This window comes from Podarcis cretensis (genome assembly GCF_951804945.1).
Source record: "Podarcis cretensis genome assembly, chromosome: 1".
NCBI lineage: Eukaryota > Metazoa > Chordata > Lepidosauria > Squamata > Lacertidae > Podarcis > Podarcis cretensis.
The window spans coordinates 133,202,776-133,223,460 of record NC_137170.1 but is presented as its reverse complement, the minus strand read 5'-3'; the positions used below and the strand labels follow the sequence as shown (position 1 = coordinate 133,223,460).

Genomic DNA, 20,685 nt, shown 5'->3' with positions numbered 1-20,685 from the left:
TTTGAATTACTGTTTTGAATAAGAGGCTGGGGTCTATAAATGATCTGTGTTATGTGCAGCCTGGGGGGTGGCACATCCCCAAGCATACCATTTTAACACGTTCTCGGGAACAAATTTTTTTTTTTGGGGGGGGGGTTGTAAGGTGGGAAATAGTGATGCACAAATCAAGGTCTAGAATCCCAGTTGTAGTTGTTACTAGAAGTTCTCACTACCAGCTGGTAGTGGTTCTTATTTGCACCAAAACATACACTTAATTTTAGCACTATTTGTTGATCAACCGTCCAGCATAAGAACTGACATGCCAAAGAACTGTGGTTTAAAGTAGCTTTCTCATAAAAGTTGCTGTACTGGTGACTACTTTCTCAAAAATCCCTAGAAACAACTAGAGGAAGAAACAGCAAGCTCTTAGATAATGTGTTTGAATGCTAAATATTAACATCATAATATTATGAAATTATGTACTACTCATTGACAATAATCTGAATGCTATTTAGGATTAAAAGTGCCAGCCCACAGGTTTAATTATTTCTTAGACTGGCCCTAATATGACAGTTTAATTTTTGCAGTTACTAGTACAAGCCCAATAAACTGCAGAAATATATGAGTATGGATAAATGCCAGCCCAAAATTTCCCTCCCTGCTGCCTTTGCCCCATTTTCTCTCACCCAATGCCAGCACTGTTGCTTGTGGCCACACAGCAGAAGTACTGTCTTGGAAGGACCCTCCCCCATTTTTTAAAAAAATCATGTGCTTACAGACCTATTAAAGCATGTCTGTTTGTTCCTTTTGTGGGGGGGGGGGTGTATGTTGCTTTGTAGGCAATGTAAATCGGTGCTGTCAAAAGACAGCCAGGAAGCGTTGGCTTAGTTCACCAGCTACTAAAAGGACTGGTTTACCTCTTATCTTGCCTCTTGACAAGCCAACATAAATTTAAGCTGTTTTTCAAAAAAGCAGCAAGAACAAGTATGTTGAAGCAGCTACAGCCAGCCCACGTTCTGATATTATCCCAATGTGCTTCCTATATCCCATCATGTGCTACAGGTACACTTTTAAAAAATATGAAGGTGGTCCTTAAGTAGTGTAAGAGAAAGTTCTCTACCACCCCAATTATACAACTTATTTCATCCATTTTCATTATAGAAAGTAGAATCCTGTTCCCCACATTTGTAGTAGCAGTGTAACCCCTTCTAATCTCCATAAGGCTAACATGTTGTAACCTGCCCTGCGACCTTAGGGTGGCGAACAAATGAATGAATAACAGCATCAGAGGGCTACTATGAACAAAATACTACGTAGACATTGCTCATGTATAGGAATTCCTTTTAATCTTATATACAGAGTATTTATGAAAATTATGAAAATGAGCACCTGTTCCAATGCTAGGATGCAGAGTGGTACTTGCAGGCTCTCACGATGTAACCACTAAGTCTAGATAATAGGCATAAGCCCGAGTTTAAAGGAGGGAATATGAGGAAAAGGAAAAATCTCTGTTGCACCATAATTTAGGTGTCCAACATTTTAATTAGTTAGATGGCAAATATTACAAGTGGGCCAAAAGAATGTTCTGAAGCACTTTTGTTACTCTCACTATGAAGTGGCTGTAAGTCTGGCTGCAGACTGTGTGGGAAACTGACTGACTGTTGCTCTGAACAACTAGGAATACAAATGCAATATAACAAACCAGTATGAACAACAGCTAATTGAAGCCTCTCCATTTCTCATGTTGCTCCTGTCTATAGTGGCATCTTAACAATAAAATAAGAACAAACAAATCCGTCAGAATGCAAAACAACAATAAAAAAGATCTTATAAGCACAGGAAGACTTTGATTCTGTTTATCTAATAATCTAGTCAAGTAAATGCTTTGGAACAAGAACTGTAAGTTGCACAATGAGTGGGATTCTTTCCACTTGTGCAGTGGGGTTTCCTGACAACAACACCCCTGCTCCGCAAAACTGACAACCTCCCAAACAACAAAAGGGGAATAATTCTGTCTAGCAAGCTGCAAGGCTTGTGTAGACAGAACATATGTAAGCACAACATTGATTTCCACCCAGTTTTTACAGTGACATCCTATAAACATATCTCCTCAGAAATAAGGTTCATTGAGTTTCACAGAGCTGACTATTTAATAATAACAATAATTTTATTATTTGTACCCAGCCCATCTGACTGGGTTGCTGCTTCCAACAAATATAAAAGTATAATAAAACATCAAACATAAAAATCTTCCCTATAAAGGGCTGCCTTCAGATGTCTTCTAAAAGTCGTATAGTTTTTTATCTCCTTGATATCTGATGGGAGGGCGTTCCACAGGGTGGGTGCCACCACCGAGAAGGCCCTCTGCCTGGTTCCCTGTAACTTCACTTCTCACAGAGCAAGATCTCAGTGTCTGGACTGAATGATAGGGGTGGAGATGCTCCTTCAAGTATACAGAGCTGAGGCCATTTAGGGCTTTAATGGTCAGCACCAACACTTTGAATTGTACTCCCAGTCACCAATCTAGCTGCCACATTCTGGATTAGTTGTAGTTTCCAAGCCACCCTCAAAGGTATCCCCATGTAGAGCACATTGCAGTAGTCCAAGCAGGAGATAACCAGCAGATGTACCACTCTGGCGAGGCAGTGCGTAGGCAAGTAGGGTCTCAGCCGGTGTACCAGCAGATTGTAGGCAGCTGCCCTGGATACAGAATTAACTTGCGCCTCCATGGACAGCTGTGAGTCCAAGATGACCCCCAGGCTGTGCACCTTGTCCTTCAGGGGCAGTTTCGCCATTCAGGACCAGGGAATCCCCCACACATGCCCACCCTGTCCCCCCAAAACAGGACTTGTCTTGTCATGACAATCCTCAATCCATTAGCCATCATTCATCCTCTGACTGCCTTCAGACACTCACCGTCCTCACTGGTTCCAATTTAAATGAGAGGCATTTGATGTTAACTGTCTTGGCTAGAAAGTTTAATAATATAACAATAAACTTATTTTAAAAAATTGGTTACATCACTGTTTCAGCTATCCTTATATTTACATTGTTCGCAGTCAACAGAGGGTACTAACAAATAGTGGACCTGGAACATCTGAGAACTACTGAACATTATATTACCAAGAGCCACAGCACAGACAGCATTTTGCAGATCACATACAATCAGTGAAGATGACAGTGCACAGACTGCCTATATACAGCAGACAAAGAATACTGCAGATGGTAGATTTTGTTAAACCTAAATTAAGTCTGTAAGTGTTTGGCAAATTTCCAGTTTAAAGAATAAAAAGAAGATTTGAAAGATCCAGTTTGTATTTAATGGATCCGAATACAGAAAATGCAAAAGCTTCCAAAAGTTAAGTCTGTCCTCAGATATTTGTTGCCTGGCCACAAGTTCTGACATTATATGAAGTTAGAATAACCCAGTGCTCCCTAAAAGTAGAAACACTATAATCCTACTAAGGAGTAAGAGAATTTCCCCTCAAATGGACAAAAACTATCAAGGAAAGGAATAGTACACCTGCCAAACATGCAGAACTGAAGGGAAGTTTGTCAGTTCCTTTGACAAGAATATTCAGCAGTAACAGATAACACTGCCAAATTTGGAGGGAAAAGATTTCTGCTCCAGGAGAAAAATCTAGGTTTGCAGAATAGTGGCTTCTTTCTCTGAATACTGAGACACAAAGAAAGCTTCATGAGAATTAATGTGAAGTAATTTCAAATATCTTAGGTGTCCGTCCTATTCAGTGGTTTTAAAAAAGGCATATTTTAAAAATCTAGCATCTATAATCATAGTTCATCTGAGAAATTCTGAAACATTAAGTCAATGCTGAGTTGGTGAAAAAAGAACACCTGATAGATGAGCTTGCAGCAAATGCCAGTTTAAAACCACTGCACTGTTGCTATTGCATGTACCACGTGGTTTTCAGCTAAATCAGCAGCACTTTTTAAAAAAGTGACAAAATCAGCAACTGTGTACTAGAAATCTCTGGAAACAGTCTGAAGTCCTTTTGCAGCGCTTCGACCTATAAAGATTAAGTCGAAATGAATGATATAAGAGTATTTCGCAATGTTATATCTTGCGCACGCATTCTTACCACAGACAACCATCCTCAATTTGGTTTCTGAGAAAAAGCAGCCTCTGTTAAGTTCAGGAAGCTAACTATGAGAAAGGCATCAGAACTAGTGGCTCAAACTTCAGGCACAACACCGTAAATCAGATTAAATAAAATTTATATAAGGGCACAAGCACCTGCGAAGAAACAACAACAACAACAACCACACACACACACAGAGAGAAAATATAATAAAAGCCCTTTTCTCTTTTTTAAAGTTATTGATCCCAGTGCAACCTGAGGGGGAAACAAAACTGCTATGAACAACAACACAAAGCAGTTTGTTTTTACTTTTGTTTGTTTTTTTAAGTTGCACTTGAGTACATATTTAATCTTCTCCGACCTATCTTCCCCCTCACCTGGAGCCCGATCCTTTTTCTTTTTTTGCCTCACCTCCATGGAGGAAAATATCCCTTTCTACGCCCCCAAAAAACCCCATCGTGCGCCCCTTTTTGGGACTTACCTTTGCAGCACCTCCTGGGGCGTCCAAAACTTCCGAGATGCGATGGAGAAGGATGGAGGAGAAGATGGCGAGGCACCTGCCCCTGGTTTTTTTTTTTTCCAATTGAAAACACACAAAACAACAAATTCATTCATAAAAATAAAGGGAGGGGTGGAAAACAAAACCTTAAAACGCTGCCCACCCCATTTTCCCAATTTTCTTCGAAGGGAAACCCACCATCCCGGCGACATTTGGCCTGGCCTTTCCCAAACGTTGCATGGATCGGGGCTTTGCAAAAAATGCTGCATTTTCTCCACATCTCCCCCTCCAAAAAAAGAAGGGGGACCCCGAGCACCCCATCCTTCTTCCCCCTGGTCCTGATCTCCCCTCTTTCTCTCTCTCTCTGCCCTGCGACCCTCCCAAGATGGTAGGGAAGTTGTCGTTTTGGCCGGGCAGAGGAGCCTCTCTCTCTCTCTCTGGTGTTATGTCCTCTCAGTGCCTGTAGTGGTGCTGTAGGAGGGCTGCAAATCTCTCTTTTTTTCCCCTCCTTTCTCGAGAGCAGCCCCAGCAGCCCTGCCTTCTTTGCTGGAGAATATATTCAGGGAATTTCCACCCCCCCCGCCGCCACCTCCACCCCCAACTTCATAATCACCTACCCTCTCCGAGCACTTTCGTAAGCGTTTGTTTTGTTTGATTATTTTGCTTCTTTTTATATATATATAAAAAAAATATTATTATTATTTTTTTATTTAAATCCTCCTCAGAATAAAAGAGCTCCCGTTCTAAGCCTAAAAAAAAAGAAAGAAAAAAAGCAGGGATCTTTCTCCTCAGAGCCAGGGGGGCAGCAGCAAACCAAGCAGCGAAGCTTCCTCAGCCGCTTCAAGCAGCTCCCGAGACCCATTTCCCCGCTCCCTCCGCTGGGGAGGAAACTCTGCTCTGCCAGCCCAACAGAGGGGGAGAGAAAGGGGGGAGAGACGAGAGAGCCGAGAAGAGGAGGGAGGAGGAAAAAAAAAAAGGAGGGCCAGCTGGAAAGGTAAGCCAGGCCCGGCCTGCATCCCCGGGCTCGCCTAGGGCGGCAGGCGGCGCCGCGCGAGAGGGGACAGCCGCCGGGTGGGCTACGCGAGGCCGGGGATGCGCGTGGGAGAGCCGGGCCGCGCGGGTTTCGAAAGGGGGTGGGTGGGGTGGGTGGGTGGAAACCCGTCTGGGAACCGAGGGAAAGGGGCGCCGGGGGTGGAGGGGAGGGGAGCCCGGCCGAGGCGGGAGAGAGACGGGCCTTGGGGCCTAGCGGCTCCCCGCCCCCCGCGACGGGGCCCGGCCTAGCGCCGGACAGGCCCCGGGCCCCGGGCTTAGGCCTCCGAGAGGGGTTTCGGAAGGCGCTTCGGCCAGGGAGCTCCGAAGCCCGGGCGGGGGTTAGGGGGGGGGAGGCCGGCGGGCCGCGGAGCAGAGACTCCGGGGCGCGATGGTGGTGGAGGGGGGTGGCGAGAGAGGGCGAAGCGGGCTATTATTATTATTATTATTATTATTATTTTCCACTACTATTTTAAACACTCCCCAGTTTGGGGCGCACTTCGCCCCCTTTAGACCTGGGGGAGTGGGGGGTCCCGGGGAAGCGCGTCCACCGGGATCTCCCCCCTCCCCCGCCTCCTCCGACCTTTTAAAGTTTTGCTTTTTGGACATCGCTGAGCCCCCCCACCCACCCTCCAGCACCACCTCGGACCCTTCCTTCCTTCCTTCCTCGTCCTACAATTTGGGTTATAATGCGACCTGAAATGAGTGCAAGAACATTTTGGCGCTCCCTCCTGAATTGCATTGGGAAAGATGTGGCTGGGGGGGGGGGAGAGAGAGAGAGAGAGAGAGAGAAGGGTTTCCCCCTTTTCCAAACGCCCACCTTTTCCTCCTCCTGCCCCCCCCCCCAAGTATGAACGTTAATCCTGATTTTAAATGGTTATGGGGCAGCGGGAACTTTTCCGTGGTGCTGGCGGGGTAGGCGAAGGGTTAAAGGCTGGCAAGTCGAGGCGAGGAAGGGCATCATCCTGCTGCAGAGGTGGTGTTGCAAGGTCCCACTAGAAAGAAAGAAAGGGAAAAGCCTAGAAATAACCTTGGTTAGTTTTAAGATTTGTTCCAGGGGAGTGGGAGGTCGGTGGGTGGAGGGTGCTATCGCCCAGCTTCTTACTTCTGGCGTCTGTTTGCCCAGGGCTACCAGATCTTACCACTTCAGTACTTTCCTAGGTGCTGTCAGAGAGGGAGTCCAGCCTTGCAAAGGCATGCTGGGTTTGTGTATGAAACCCTGGTTTTTTGTGAATGAGTTGGAATTGTAAAGGCTAGCCTCGTAGCTTCTGGCCGTTTGTAGCCTGGAAACAATTTACTACCCAAGCCAGGGTCTTGGGGGGGGGTGTTAGGCCATAAACACATTATACAAGGACACAGATAGCGTTCTGTAAATGGTTGGTAAATTGTTTCTATGGTCAGTGTTGGAGCGTAAAATCTTCAGGAGAAAGTTGTTGCAGAAGAGATGAGTTTCAGGAATGTCAGTTCAGAAATGTGGCTAGATAAGGATAATTGTGCGTCGGCATAAATTCAAGTCCTTGAGGCTGGACTGTATCAATGCAGAGGTCTGCAATGGCCGGATTCCTAGGCCAATGTTGCAAAAAGTTAACTTGGGCTTGAATGCTTACAGTACATTCAGTTCCTCCATCTCCAGGTGAACTTTTGGCCAGGATTGCAAGAGCTGTGAATCTAGTTCTGTGTATCCATGAAGGGAGCTTTGGATTTGTGTTTCTCATGGTGTGCCTCTTCAAGCCACATGTCAAAACAGTTTCTGAAACTGAAAGGAGTTTAGAATGCAGTTTGGGACTTGCCATTGGGACCTGCCCATTCACAGAAATTGAAAGGCTTAAAAACAAAACAAAACAGTGCTCGAGTTTAAGGTCTTGGCTGCACTCAAAGTATGTTTTTGGATCTCTGTCCTTGTTTTGTATGCAGAATAGAAACCCCATTGCATGGGGGAATTGAAATCAGATGTGTCAGGTGAGCTTTTCTGAGATTCCAATGGAATACAGTACCTATATAGGCAATTTTCCATTATTCTTAGATGACTGGTGGGACATTTTCGTTTTAGCTGTGGCAAAGAGTGTGGCTTCAAGTGTCTGTTCTGCAAAGCACTCATGCAAGCATTCTGTTATAAATGCATTACAGAACTGTACCTTGAATGGACTTCCCAACACTCAAGAGTGCTGTTATGCTGAGTGAGATAACAACAACTTTGTCACTCTGTAGAATGATGGACCAAAACTGCAACCTGTGACACTATAACCCTATGCATTTTGTTGGTGTTTTGTTAAAGCCGTTTTGTTTGTGCTAGCGTAAGTGCTTCAAGGCTGAGGCCTAGTCTACACATTCTCAAAAAAGTCACCATGTGTTTGGGTTCTGATTCATTATTTAAATATAACCATCAAGCTGCATAGTGCTTACAATTTTAACATCACCACCAGCAACCGTTTCTTAAGTGTATTTCAGTAGTTGCACTTAGCTTTGGTAAAATTGAACATGGCCTTATCTTCATAGGAACTACCTTTTAAATCCCTCCCCTCACACTGGACTCTTACTCCATTAAAATAAGTAAATTTTACTTTTAAATAAGTAGCTTAGGGTGGAAATGCAAAAAAAGTTATACAAATATGAACATTACTATCTAAAACACAACTACCTAATGTTAAGACCCTTCCTTACCCAAATACAGCACAGGGTGCTGACTAGGGGGCCATAGTTAGCAGATGCCTCTTGGACTTGCAGATCAGAAGGTTGGCGGTTCGAATCCCCACAACAGGGTGAGCTCCTGTTGCTCTGTCCCAGCTCCTGCCAACCTAGCAGTTTGAAAGCACGCCAGTGCAAGTAGATAACTAGGTACCAGTGCGACGGGAAAGTAAACAGTGTTTCCGTGCGCTCTGGTTTCCGTAACGGTGTCCTGTTGCAGCAGAAGTGGCTTAGTCATGCTGGCCACATGACCCAGAAAGCTGTCTGCAGACAAATGCAGGCTCCCTCGGCCTGAAAGCGAGATGAGCGCCACAACCCCATGGTCGCCTTTGACTGGACTTAACCGTCCAGGGGTCCTTTACTCTTTACTTTTACCTAGTTAGCTTTTTGCATGCCCGTCTTACTGATTTCAACAGAATTAAAGCTAGCTTTTCATGAATGCCAGTACATCTTAAATAATTGCAAAATGTGGGTTGAATACAGTTGACTGTTATAAAGTAGTTAATTTCCATGATTGGCAAATAACTACCACATAGCCAGTTGCTTTTGCCACCGGTCCGCATGGAGCAAAGAACCTTTACTATCCACATTCAATCAGACATCCCGGCAATCAGGGGGTGTTAAAAATCTCACCACATGGGTGTATGTGCACTGAGAATTGTTATGACTTAGTAAGTGGTAGTTACTCTTCCAAAGCAGAGAGAACTACAATTTTAAAATGAGAGACAATCTAAAGTTGAAGGTTTCATTCTGCAAAGTGGTACATAAATACAATATTTCAGAGTAATGAGTATTACCATATTTCCTGGGCGGGTGGGGGGCTTGAGGGAAGGAACTCTAAAATAAGGGTTATCTGACAGTTCTCTCAGTGAGGTAGCACATGCTCCCCTCCCCTCTTTAGTACTGAATATTTTGGTTCCACCAGCCTACCCTGTCTTCAGATTCTAAAACTGTATCAGTTTTAGAAAGACAGAATGGGAGCAGTTTTGTCACATCTAGCTTCTGGAGATTTTTTTTAAAGTGGCTCGAAGTGTTCAAATATAGAATTACTGATGATAATGAGAAAAATGCTGCTGGGACTAAATTAACATCTTTCTGATATGTGGGTGTTAATACTGAGAGCAAGACGATATGAGTCACTTTCACTCTGATCCTAAATGCAGGATGTGGAAATAAGTTGCAACGAGTTTCAGGGGAACTTGTTTTCACATTAGGGGTACAGACCTCTGCACCCACCTGGGAGCAAGCCCCCTTGAACGCACCGGGCTTACTTTGGAATAAACATTCCATAGGATAGTGCTGTCAATGTCCATGAGATTGGACTCAATTCACCATGATCCCAAGGTCCATGGAGGAGAGAAATGTGGTGGCTCAAAGGGCTTTGTGTTTCACCAGTATTGGTTCCTAGGTGATCCCTCCTGAAACATAGCAAACCAAGGAAAGGCTGACCATAAATTCACATGAGTTAGCTTCTGCCATGGAAGATTTCAGCAGAAACCCTGGGCAAAGGAATTGGGGATGCTGTGTATAGACCATGGCTGATGGGATATAAAATTCTCAGCAGCAGGTCGTTATTAATATCTGACACTATTGTGTGATTTCAGTATAAATCTCTAGAAATCAGTGGGGAATGTCTGGGGCTGAATGCAGCCTTCTGGACATCTCTATCAGGCCCTTAAATGCTTCCCAGGGCACACCTTTCACTGGTTCTACTTCCCACCCCAAATGTTTAGGTGTGTGGCCCTTGGAAGTTTTTGGCAAAGGAACTGTGGCCATTGGGTTGAGAAAGTTCCCCGCATCGCCTCTAGAATATGCTGTAGAAGGGGTTTCTGTCTTGGTAACTAGCACCTTGCAAACAAAGATTGCAGTTCTAAGCAAATAGTAGGGAAGCACCACTGAATTCAGTGGATCTTCTTAGGAAGCATGGGCTCCATCTGCACTATGCATTTAAAGCAGTATCATAGCACTTTATAAACAGTCATGGCGTCCCCCAAAGAACCCTGGGAAGTTTAGTTTATTAGGGATGCTGATATGTTGTTGTTTAGTCATTTAGTCATGTCCGACTCTTTGTGACCTCATGGGCCAGAGCACGCCAGGCACTCCTGTCTTCCACTGCCTCCCGCAGTTTGGTCAAACTCATGCTGGTAGCTTCGAGAACACTGTCAAACCATCTCGTCCTCTGTCGTCCCCTTCTCCTTGTGCCATCCATCTTTCCCAACATCAGGGTCTTTTCCAGGGAGTCTTCTCTTCTCATGAGGTGGCCCAAGTCTTGGAGCCTCAGCTTCAGGATCTGTCCTTCCAGTGAGCACTCAGGGCTGATTTCCTTCAGAATGGATTGGTTTGATCTTCTTGCAGTCCATGGGACTCTCAAGAGTCTCCTCCAGCACCATAATTCAAAAGCATCAATTCTTCGGCAGTCATCCTTCTTTATGGTCCAGCTCTCACTTCCATACATCACTACTGGGAGGATGCTGATATAGTGTTAAAGATTTCCCAGGCGCCAGGTGCGTTTTGTGACTGACGCACGCCCAATTGCAACCAGGTGGAGATGTCTGGATGCAAGGTTGGCGACTGACATCTCCACCTGGCTGGCCCCTCCAGCTTTCTTAAGCAGGTAAGCAGAAGATCTTATTTATTGCGTCAGTTTTCCACCTTTTTCTCCAAGGAGTACATGGTTCACCTCCCTCCTTAGTTAATCCCTACAATGACCCTGCAAGGCAGATTAAGAGGTTGTGAATGGCCCAAGGTCATCCAGTGAGCTTTATGACTGAGTGGGGATTTGAATCCTGATCTCCCAGGTCCTAGCCCAACACTCTTAACCACTACACCAAAATGACTTCCTAGAGCACAGTACTTCTGCTATGGGGCAGCTCCATAAGTTAAGTAGGTAAATAAATATGGGGAGGGCAAACTGTCTCTTAGAGAAGGATCTGAAATAATTTCTTTGAAGCTTGAATTTGTTTGTTTTATTCTGGATTGTTTTATTTGATGTTTTAATGTGTTGTACACTGGTTTGCTTTTTTATAAAAAAATATAAAGCAGTATAGAAATGAAATGAAAAGAATACATACATACATACATACATACATACATACATACCACTGCAAAAAAGGTACCTAGACATTCTGTTGTAGTGCCATTTGGTGATAAACTCATATACCTGAGTTTCTAACACTGATTGGGAGACCCCCTATTTCCCATACAGAGCTATAATTCCCAGAGTTTTCTGGGGTGAGCGATTGATTGTTAAACCACTCTGAAATTGTAGGTCTGTAAGGGAATAGAGGTTTCCTAAAGCTCTTTGCAGCCTTAACATGCTACAGTTCCCAGGATTCTTTGAGGGAAGGAATGACTGTTGAAAGTGATATGATACTGCTTTAATTGTATTGCGCAGATGGGTCCACAGTTAGGATCATGCTTTCAGAAAGGTAGCATAAGCTAGATCTCAATTGGTTAGTTGTACTGTGACTGAATTTCTCGGTCGCTCAATGAGCTGTCACACATGACAGTTGTGGAGGCTTTGGAATGTATTCAGATCTTTCCTTTTTCAGAGCTGCGATAGTTTACTAACTCTCTTGATCTCTGGTGAGGATTACCACTGTATTCCTCCACCATTTACAGCAGGGATTACCACTAGAAATGCTCCTACCACAGAAGGATAAAAGATTCTTCCATGGACCTGCCTTGCTTCCTTCCATTTACAGTGGTACCTCGGGTTACAGATGCTTCAGGTTACAGATGCTTCAGGTTACAGACTCCACTAACCCAGAAATAGTACCTCGGGTTAAGAACTTTGCTTCTGGATGAGAACAGAAATTGCGTGGCGGCAGCGGGAGGCCCCATTAGCTAAAGTGCTACCTCAGGTTAAGAACAGTTTCAGGTTAAGAACGGACCTCCAGAACAAATTAAGTTCTTAACCTGAGGTACCCCTGTAGTAAGATTCTATATGAGCTCTGAATTTTGGGGGGTTGGGTGGGTGGAGGTTATAGTAGATGCCTGTACACTCAGTTCTTGGATATAGAGGCACATATAGGTTAAAGAGTAAGTTATAAGTTGAACTATGTCGGAAAGAAGCAGTGTTTGGGAAGAGTACTAAAGGACAGGGTTATTGCTGAGGAGTTGCTCTGGGCTGTCATGACTGTCCCTCTGCAGCTTACCTTGGCTGGTCACCAGCGTGGCCATTTAACGCTACTATGATGGCCAGAAGCTCTCAGATGCCAATTGCATTGTAGTTCAAGTCACCGTTTCTTTATAGTCAAGCAAACTGTATGACAACAGCCTTAGGCAAGTGTATGCGTGCGTAGAGAGAAGAGAGCTGTTGGCATTCATCTGTCGTGAAAGATAGTGGAGTACTCCTCTGGGCGTGAAGTCAAGCCACTGTGTTAGCAGCATCAAAGTGACCTCCCCAGGGTGCAAGTCTGGGCAGTTTGTATGGAGGTCCTGGGCTGACCAGACAGCTAGATACACCTCTTGGCCTCGTTTATGTTGTCCAAAGGAAAACAGAGCAATACGTTTGGAACGAGCTTGGCTCCAAGAGTTGCCAGAAGGTGGTGTGCAAGGTGCCACCCAACTATCTTAGGGACTCCACTCTGCAGTTGTGTAGAGATTACTCCTTAACATTTTATTCTAAAGATATCCTGCAAGGCAGCGGAGATTTGGATCCGTGTTCCTTCTAGATGGGTTACCTTTCCAGGTTGATGAGCCCCATCTGCCCCTCACTACCCTCTACAGTGGTACCTCGGGTTACATACGCTTCAGGTTACATACGCTTCAGGTTACACACTCCACTAAGCCAGAAATAGTGCTTCAGGTTAAGAACTTTGCTTCAGGATGAGAACAGAAATCGGGCTCTGGCGGCGCAGCAGCAGCAGGAGGCCTCATTTGCTAAAGTGGTACCTCAGGTTAAGAACAGTTTCAGGTTAAGTACGGACCTCTGGAACGAATTAAGTACAGTGCTGCCTCACAAGACGAAAAGAATCCGTTCCGCGAGTCTCTTCGTCTTGCGGTTTTTTCGTCTTGCGAAGCAAGCCCATTAGTGCCTTAGCGGATTAGCGCTATTAGCGGCTTAACGGATCAGCTGATAAGCGGATTAGCGGATCATCTGATAAGCGGCTTAGCGGATCAGCTGATAAGCGGATTAGCGGATCATCTGATAAGCGGCTTAGCGGATCAGCTGATAAGCGGCTTAGCAGCTTAGAAAAAGGGGGGGCGGGGAGGGAAAAAAACCCCGCAGGAACTCGCAAGACATTTTCATCTTGCGAAGCAAGCCCATAGGAAATTCGTTTTGCGAAGTACCTCCAAAACGGAAAACCCTTTCGTCTAGCGAGTTTTCCGTCTTGCGAGGCATTCGTCTTGCGGGGCACCACTGTACTTAACCCAAGGTACCACTGTATATCACATGCAGAAACTGCCTTCTTGACCATTGGACCCAGTATTGGTCTTGCCCACTCAAATCTGCTGGAGTCTGTCTTTGCATACAGGGGAAATTCCTAGCTCACCAAGGGTTTGAGACCCATTGGCTCCCCTCACTTGGTTTAGCCAGTCGAAGCTGTTCCCAGGATGTGTCTGCTGTTGCATGCTGACAGATTCTAGGAGCCACAAGTGAGAGCTGAGTGCAGGGTGGGGACCAAAGGTGGACAAACTACCCTAGAAGGGGCACAACATGTCCCCCCCCCCACCAGAGGTACTACCCCATACATAAACACACGCACACACAACATTTAAGTACTGTTAGTTTGTAGATGTTTTCAAAATATTGTTGCTGCGATACTTTAGGGCAAGACTGCACCATATGACGCAGGATTGTCCCTTGCTGCTAATCATCTGGTCAGATGTCAATTAATGCTGAAGCAAGTTTGCTTTGGAGAAACAAACCACAAGTGCTGGCTTGGATGTTAATGCTCTGTGGTTTGCCTCCCAGCTCTAGGAAGGGAGGAGCAAAACAGGGACTGATAGAGCAGTGTGCACAGAATAATTTGCATAACTATGGCTTATGGTCACCATTGCGAATGAACATGGCAAGTGTGTGTCTGCAGAGCAACTTTGGTGGTGAAGCAATTGGTCCAGGACTCAAAGGAGCTGCCAGAGGTGGATTGTTAGGTACAAAACTTGCTCCCGTTGGCACTCAGGAGTGAGTGGCATGGATGTGAAGGGGAAATGAAGACCGGTTTACAGAGATATAGGACAATTACTTTGAGCTGAATAGCGGCTGAGGAGAAAAGCAGGGTTTTTTTTTATGTACTATCCTTCTCTTTAAAAAGGTTTTATCTTGTTTAATTTGTTCCTTTCCATGCCTGAGAACATTCAGCCAACCCCTCCTACTATACATACAGAGGATGAGCATGAGGGTGAGAAGAGAGATGCAGGAATAACCTAGTTTTTGTTCGCACTTTCTGTATGATTGAAAACCTTAATAAATTGCTAATCACGAATTGAACCAAAAAGAATGGGCCATGGAACCATGACTCCCAGAACTCACAAGCGAGTCTAATCTTGTTTGTCATAATTTGTAAAAATAAAAAAAGCTATGAATTGAGGACTAAAAATATTCTTTCTGGCCTTTAAATCAAGGAACAATGCTCAGCATCTGTTCATATGAAAACCAGCTCATAACACCCCTGCGTGACCAAGCAACAGAACCCGGTCAGAATATGTATGTTAATTGGCTGCTGTGGTCACAGAGACAGGGAACAGGTTTTGACTCCTATCCCTTCAGGTGCATCGTATCGCATTTTCCTGCATGCTGTTCATTTCTATTGGGGGAATGTAAATCATTGCACTTGCAGACAGTATTGAAGTGAGGGAAATCCTGCTTTATACTCCTGGCATTACCTGTCCACAGCCACAACTGACAGGTAGACCACAATGGAGGTAGACCACAATGTTCTGCCTTTCTCTTCTGAAGACAGTTCTAAGAGTTGTGGAGGAGATGCAATTTGTTTCCAACACCTCCTCCAGCAAAAAAAACCCCAAACCCACCCAGGAATATTGTTTGGGAAGGAGGCAAGTGTTTCCCCTCACCTTTTCAGGACCTGGAAACAAAGTTTTAATTTGTAGGGATAGGGTTTTGAAAAGCAGGCCTGGTCTCCCCACTTTGGCAATTGCCCTTCTATCTATCCTCCCAGGCTCTCTTGACAAGGATTTTTGTTTGATTTGAATGTTTATTGTCCATATAAAACATCAAATCCTTACAAACGTTAACAGCCCACTGTCATCTTCAAGTAAAACAGTGGCCTACAAAGAGCTATACAGTGGTACCTCGGGTTACATACACTTCAGGTTACATACGCTTCAGGTTATAGACTCCGCTAACCCAGAAATAGTTCTTCAGGTTAAGAACTTTGCTTCAGGATGAGAACAGAAATTGTGCTCCGGCGGCACGGCAGCAGCAGGAGGCCCCATTAACTAAAGTGGTGCTTCAGGTTAAGTACGGACCTCCGGAACGAATTAAGTACTTAACCCGAGGTACCACTGTATTTTAAGGAACCACACACACTGAAGTGAGATCTGGTTGCTACTTGGATTTGCTGTATCTATACTAAGGTAAAGGTACCCCTGCCCGTGCGGGCCAGTCGTGTCCGACTCTAGGGTTGTGCGCCCATCTCACTTAAGAGGCCGGGGGCCAGCGCTGTCCGGAGACACTTCCGGGTCACGTGGCCAGCGTGAAGAAGCTGCTCTGGCGAGCCAGCACCAGCGCAGCACACGGAAACGCTGTTTACCTTCCCGCTATAAAGCGGTACCTATTTATCTACTTGCACTTTGACGTGCTTTCGAACTGCTAGGTGGGCAGGAGCTGGGACCGAATGACGGGAGCTCACCCCGCCGTGGGGATTCGAACCGCCGACCATACGATCAGCAAGTCCTAGGCACTGAGGTTTTACCCACAGCGCCACCCGCGTCCCTGTATCTATACTACTGAATCTTTTAAAACGTTTGTGGAATAAATGCTCTCATAATTTGGATTCTTGAATCATTGCTAGTTGCAATATTATTTTGCAGCGTAAATTATATTCAATCCCTAAAATATAGGTGAGTGGGAGCCAAATTGTTACGGTTAGCCATGGCACACAGTGAAACAATCATTAGAAAGAGCCATGGGCTACCAGATCAGAAATGTAACATATGGTTGGAAAATAAGAGGGCATCCACTATGGAAATTAGATTGTGTTGCCATCAAGCTTTCTAAATCATATTAAAAATTATGTGATGGTTCCTTGTATTCTTAAACATACTGTATTTTTCGCCCCATAGGACGCACCGGCCCATAGGACGCACCTAGTTTTTTTTTTGGGGGGGGAATAAAGAACCCCCCCCCAGGTGCGGGGCTGGGGCGGGGGAAGCCCGAGCTTTGCGCAGCTCTCCCACGGCTAGCGGATAGCTTCCTGAAGCCTGGAGAGTGAGAGGGGTCAGTGCGCACCGACCCCTCTTGCTCTCCAGGCTTCAGCGAAAGCCTGCATTCGCCCCATAGGACGCACACACATTTCCCCTTCATTTTTGGAGGGGAAAAAGTACGTCCTATAGGGCGAAAAATACGGTAACTTTGAGTATCAGTATACAAGTACCATCCGGTGAGAATGGCACCAGGAATTTGCAGCGCCCCTGCATGAGAGCAGAGGTGATCCCTGTGCTGGCATAGAGGATTACATTCTTGCGTGTTGTTCCGCTGTCTGCAGTTGAGTTGGCTTGTAGCAAAACCACCCCAAGGCTCTTGGGGCTTTGCCTTCCATCCTTTGGGAAGCTTGACAGCACACCTGCACCCCCTTCCTCCACTTCTTGCAGCTGCTGCCAACCAGCTTGACTTCTTCCTCTCTTAGTTACCCAGCTCTGCTCACTTAAGACCATTCTACACAACTCAGAAAGGTGTGCAGGATTTTTGGTCCAGGGCACTCACTGCTGACATCGAGACGGAGTTTTTTTTTTAAAAAAGCCACCCCTGAGCTTTCTTTATTCCTTGCATCCTCTGAAGGAATCCTACCTGGCCTGGCTAATCAGTAGCCTTTAAATGCTGCCTCCCACCTGCTGTGTGACCAGGGAACATGTGTCATTTGCTTGGCAACAGTGGACCAGAGTTCCCCTTCCTGATTTTGCTCCAGACCACCCTTACGTAGTTTACTTGTCCAGTCTCCAGGTTGGACCCTGGTAACGCTGCATAAGCCAGGAGTCGAGAGGGAGGGATCTTGGTGTCTGGGCAGAACGATGGGGCTGGAGATGCTCCTTCAGGTTTACAGGACCGAGGCCATTTAGGGCTTTAAAGGTCAGCACCAACACTTTGAATTGTGCTCGGAAATGTACTGGGAGCCAATGCAGGTCTCTCAGGACTGGTGTTACATGGTGCCGGCTGGGATCCTGGGACCTGGGTTGTGGGCACCAAAACAGAATGTCTAGTTGGCATTGGGGGGGGGGGGTCAGCAACACTTTTTATTTATTATTTTGATAAGCATGAACTAATACGCAATTCACATAAGAGACACATTGTTACTATCACATTTTTAGCAGAAATTGTTAATACATAAGTGTAATTTGGTGTTTACAGTAAAAATATTCGCACCATACTTCAGTGTTCAAAACACTCGACTCTTTATTGTTAAACTCCTTAACATATTATCTTATCTTTAACATATACTTAGAGGCTTCAAAGCACGTACATTTCAGTAATCCTTGAGTGGCAGCCAGGCACAAAAAATGGCACCCAGACTTTTAGAGGTGCTCGCAAATGGAGAATCTTTAGGCGCAAAGTGCGCCTGGCACCCTGCTAATTTCAAACCCTGTCTGGGAGGCAGGAAGCCTGGTTGGGCAAGTGGGGTTGGTTGGTTGGCATCCGCCTGTCTCAAGAGATAATGGAAGGGTGCGTCTTTGGGGGTGAAGTCAAACCATCAGAATTACAGCGCCTGCTGTGGCTGTAGAGACCGATGTGGGAGAGACAAATTTTGTTGCGGCTGGAGCAGATGAAGGCATCCAGTTGTGCTGCTGCAGATGCACAATGGCATTTCTTCTTTCTGTGCTCCTCCCAGCTGTCATTGCTGTCATTGTCTCTAGGTGTTGCGATCGTCTGTAAGGGATTCCCACACGGTGATGTTAATGTTGTCAGCTTTCATGTCATGTTTGCAGACATCTTTGTAACACAGTTGGTCTGCCAACACGCCAGCTGATTGAAGCCAGCTCCCCGAGGAGCGTATCCTTGGGGATCGTGCCATCTTCCATTCTGTGGACTTGGCCAAGCCACCATAGACATTGCTGAGTCAAAACATATTTGGAGCAAGGTGTTTGTTGATTTGTGACTATAATTTTAAACCTCTTATGAACCTCCGAGCTGCTGATTTGCAAAATGAATGTCACCAGCTGCATGTTTTATGTGGAAACCAGATTATTATTTAAGTTTAAAATAGGAGCTTAACTGTACCTCAGGATACACGTTTTGCTATCAGTCTAAAATTCATGCCAAGTTCTTTTGTTCACTTGTAATGATAGATAGTTGGGTTTTGCACCAATACCTTAAAAAGCAACAATTTGAACATAATGTCAAGCATAGACTCATGTTTTGATCTCTGAAGGTGGAAATTCAGCCGAAGGGGAGATTTAAAGCTGAGAAGCAATGGGTGGGGAAAGTATTTAGCGCCCCTGCCCTTACCTATTGTCAGTCTGCTCCATATTGCTCTCTCTTTTTGTTTTTCCAATTTGTTTTTTTTAGTTTTCACAACATTATAAACAAACACATAAGACAAACAAACAAAAATCATAGCCTTATTAAAAATTACACTTATTAACATTGTTAAGTGACTTCCTCGCTTCCCCTTGGTTGAATTTCATTGCATGTCCTTTTAATGGTTTTCCAAATCACAGTTCTTATAAAATTTAACTTAAACATTAACATCCTTAGATCTTCATATTATGAAATTAAACATATTAATTCATCACTTAACTTAAATAAAATCCTGAGCCAATTAAGTATCTGCAAGCTGTTTTCAGTTAATTGAACTTAACATATTTAAATAAATAATCATTAAATTTAATCCACTCTTCCTGATACTCCTCCTCCTTCTGGTCGCGGACTCTTCCGGTTAGGTCGGCTAGCTCCGAAAAACCCATCATCTTAATCTGCCATTCTTCTATCGTTGGTAATTCTTGGGTTTTCCACTTTTTAGCTAACAAAATACGAGCCACAGTTGTGGCATACAAAAATAATTAACATCTTTCTTGGGCAATTCCAAACCTGTTATTCCAAGAAGAAAGGCCTCTGGTTTCTTTATAAATGTATATTTCAACATTTTTTTCCAATTCATTATAAATCTTTTCCCAGAAGTCTTTCACCTTGGGACAGGTCCACCACATATGATAAAAGGTTCCTTCCTTTATTTCCAACATAGATTATCACAGTTATGATATATCTTTGCTAATTTTACAACATTGCTTTTCCAGAAGGTTTGGCAAAGGGTGTTGGGATTTGCTTATCCCCATTTTGCATATGATGCCAGCTTTCTGCCATGATTTGGCGCTAAAGTGGCTGTAGCTAAAACGGTTCTAAAACTTGCAGTGTACCTAGAAGGGAGGACATCAGTGAACGCTTTCCCATAAGTTGCTGGTAGAATTCACCACAGCAAATTCTTCAGGAAATGGAGATAATATCCTTAGAGATAATCCTGTGCGAAGAGTATTTCACATTCAGATTGTTAAATTGGTGTTCCAGCTGATGATTTTTCTGGGGAGATCAAATTGATTAATTTGCGCTCTGTCAGCAGTGTAGTTCTGTTTCTTTCATACGTTTTCATTAACACAATTTCTCTGTGTTATTCCTCTTAGACAATCTGCTTCATCTTGACTCGTCATCATTCTGGGATAGTGGTGTCTGCGGGGCTCTTTGCTGACGTTGACATGGTAGAGAAGATTTAAAATTGGGTAACTGGTCCTCTTCAGCTAGATTAGAACTAAAACTTTTATCTTCTTCGTTGACTTTGAAACTCGTTTTTAACTTTTGTTGTTTTGGTGGTGGGGGGTCTTGTTTCAGCTGATGTTCACAAGGAAAAGAGTCACGTGATGTATGAAGGCAAACACATACACTTTTCTGAGGTTGACAATAAGCCGTTGTGCTCGTACAGCCCCAAACTGTGCAAGCAGAGGCGACTTAACGGCTACGCCTTCTGTATCAGGCACGTTCTGGAGGATAAGACTGCTCCCTTCAAGCAATGTGAATATGTGGCCAAGTACAATAGCCAACGCTGCACCAACCCCATCCCCAAATCTGAGGACCGTAGGTAAGTAATGGGAGCACAGTTTTGAAAATAGCAGCGACAGTCTCAGTGGTGGCCTGGAGCATGGTTTGGGGGCACATGATAGAAGCTCGCCAGGTCAACATGGGTGGCATATAATTAAGTTGTTGTGTGTGCAGAATAAGGTCCA

At 44.7% G+C, this 20,685-nt stretch overlaps 1 protein-coding gene and 1 long non-coding RNA gene across 3 annotated transcripts in view; one reads left to right on the top strand and one right to left on the bottom strand.

The window, feature by feature from the left end:
• Positions 1-1,710: 1,710 nt before the first annotated feature.
• Positions 1,711-5,152, bottom strand: LOC307220398. Its single transcript, XR_013840865.1, has 2 exons — positions 4,561-5,152; positions 1,711-2,948 (listed from the first exon to the last, which is right to left on the bottom strand). It is a non-coding gene; the product is annotated as an uncharacterized lncRNA (long non-coding RNA).
• A 128-nt stretch (positions 5,153-5,280) lies between these two features.
• The window catches only part of INO80D (INO80 complex subunit D), a 39,467-nt gene continuing 24,062 nt past the window's right edge, over positions 5,281-20,685 (top strand). The window contains exons 1-3 of one of the 2 annotated variants that reach the window (XM_079977042.1): positions 5,281-5,572; positions 20,089-20,163; positions 20,294-20,540. In XM_079977042.1, the coding sequence (XP_079833168.1) occupies positions 20,323-20,540 (218 nt within the window). In that variant the 5' untranslated portion in view covers positions 5,281-5,572; positions 20,089-20,163; positions 20,294-20,322. Of the gene's footprint in view, positions 5,573-20,088; positions 20,185-20,293; positions 20,541-20,685 lie in introns of both variants that reach the window. The other variant, XM_079977041.1, reaches the window with a different exon arrangement.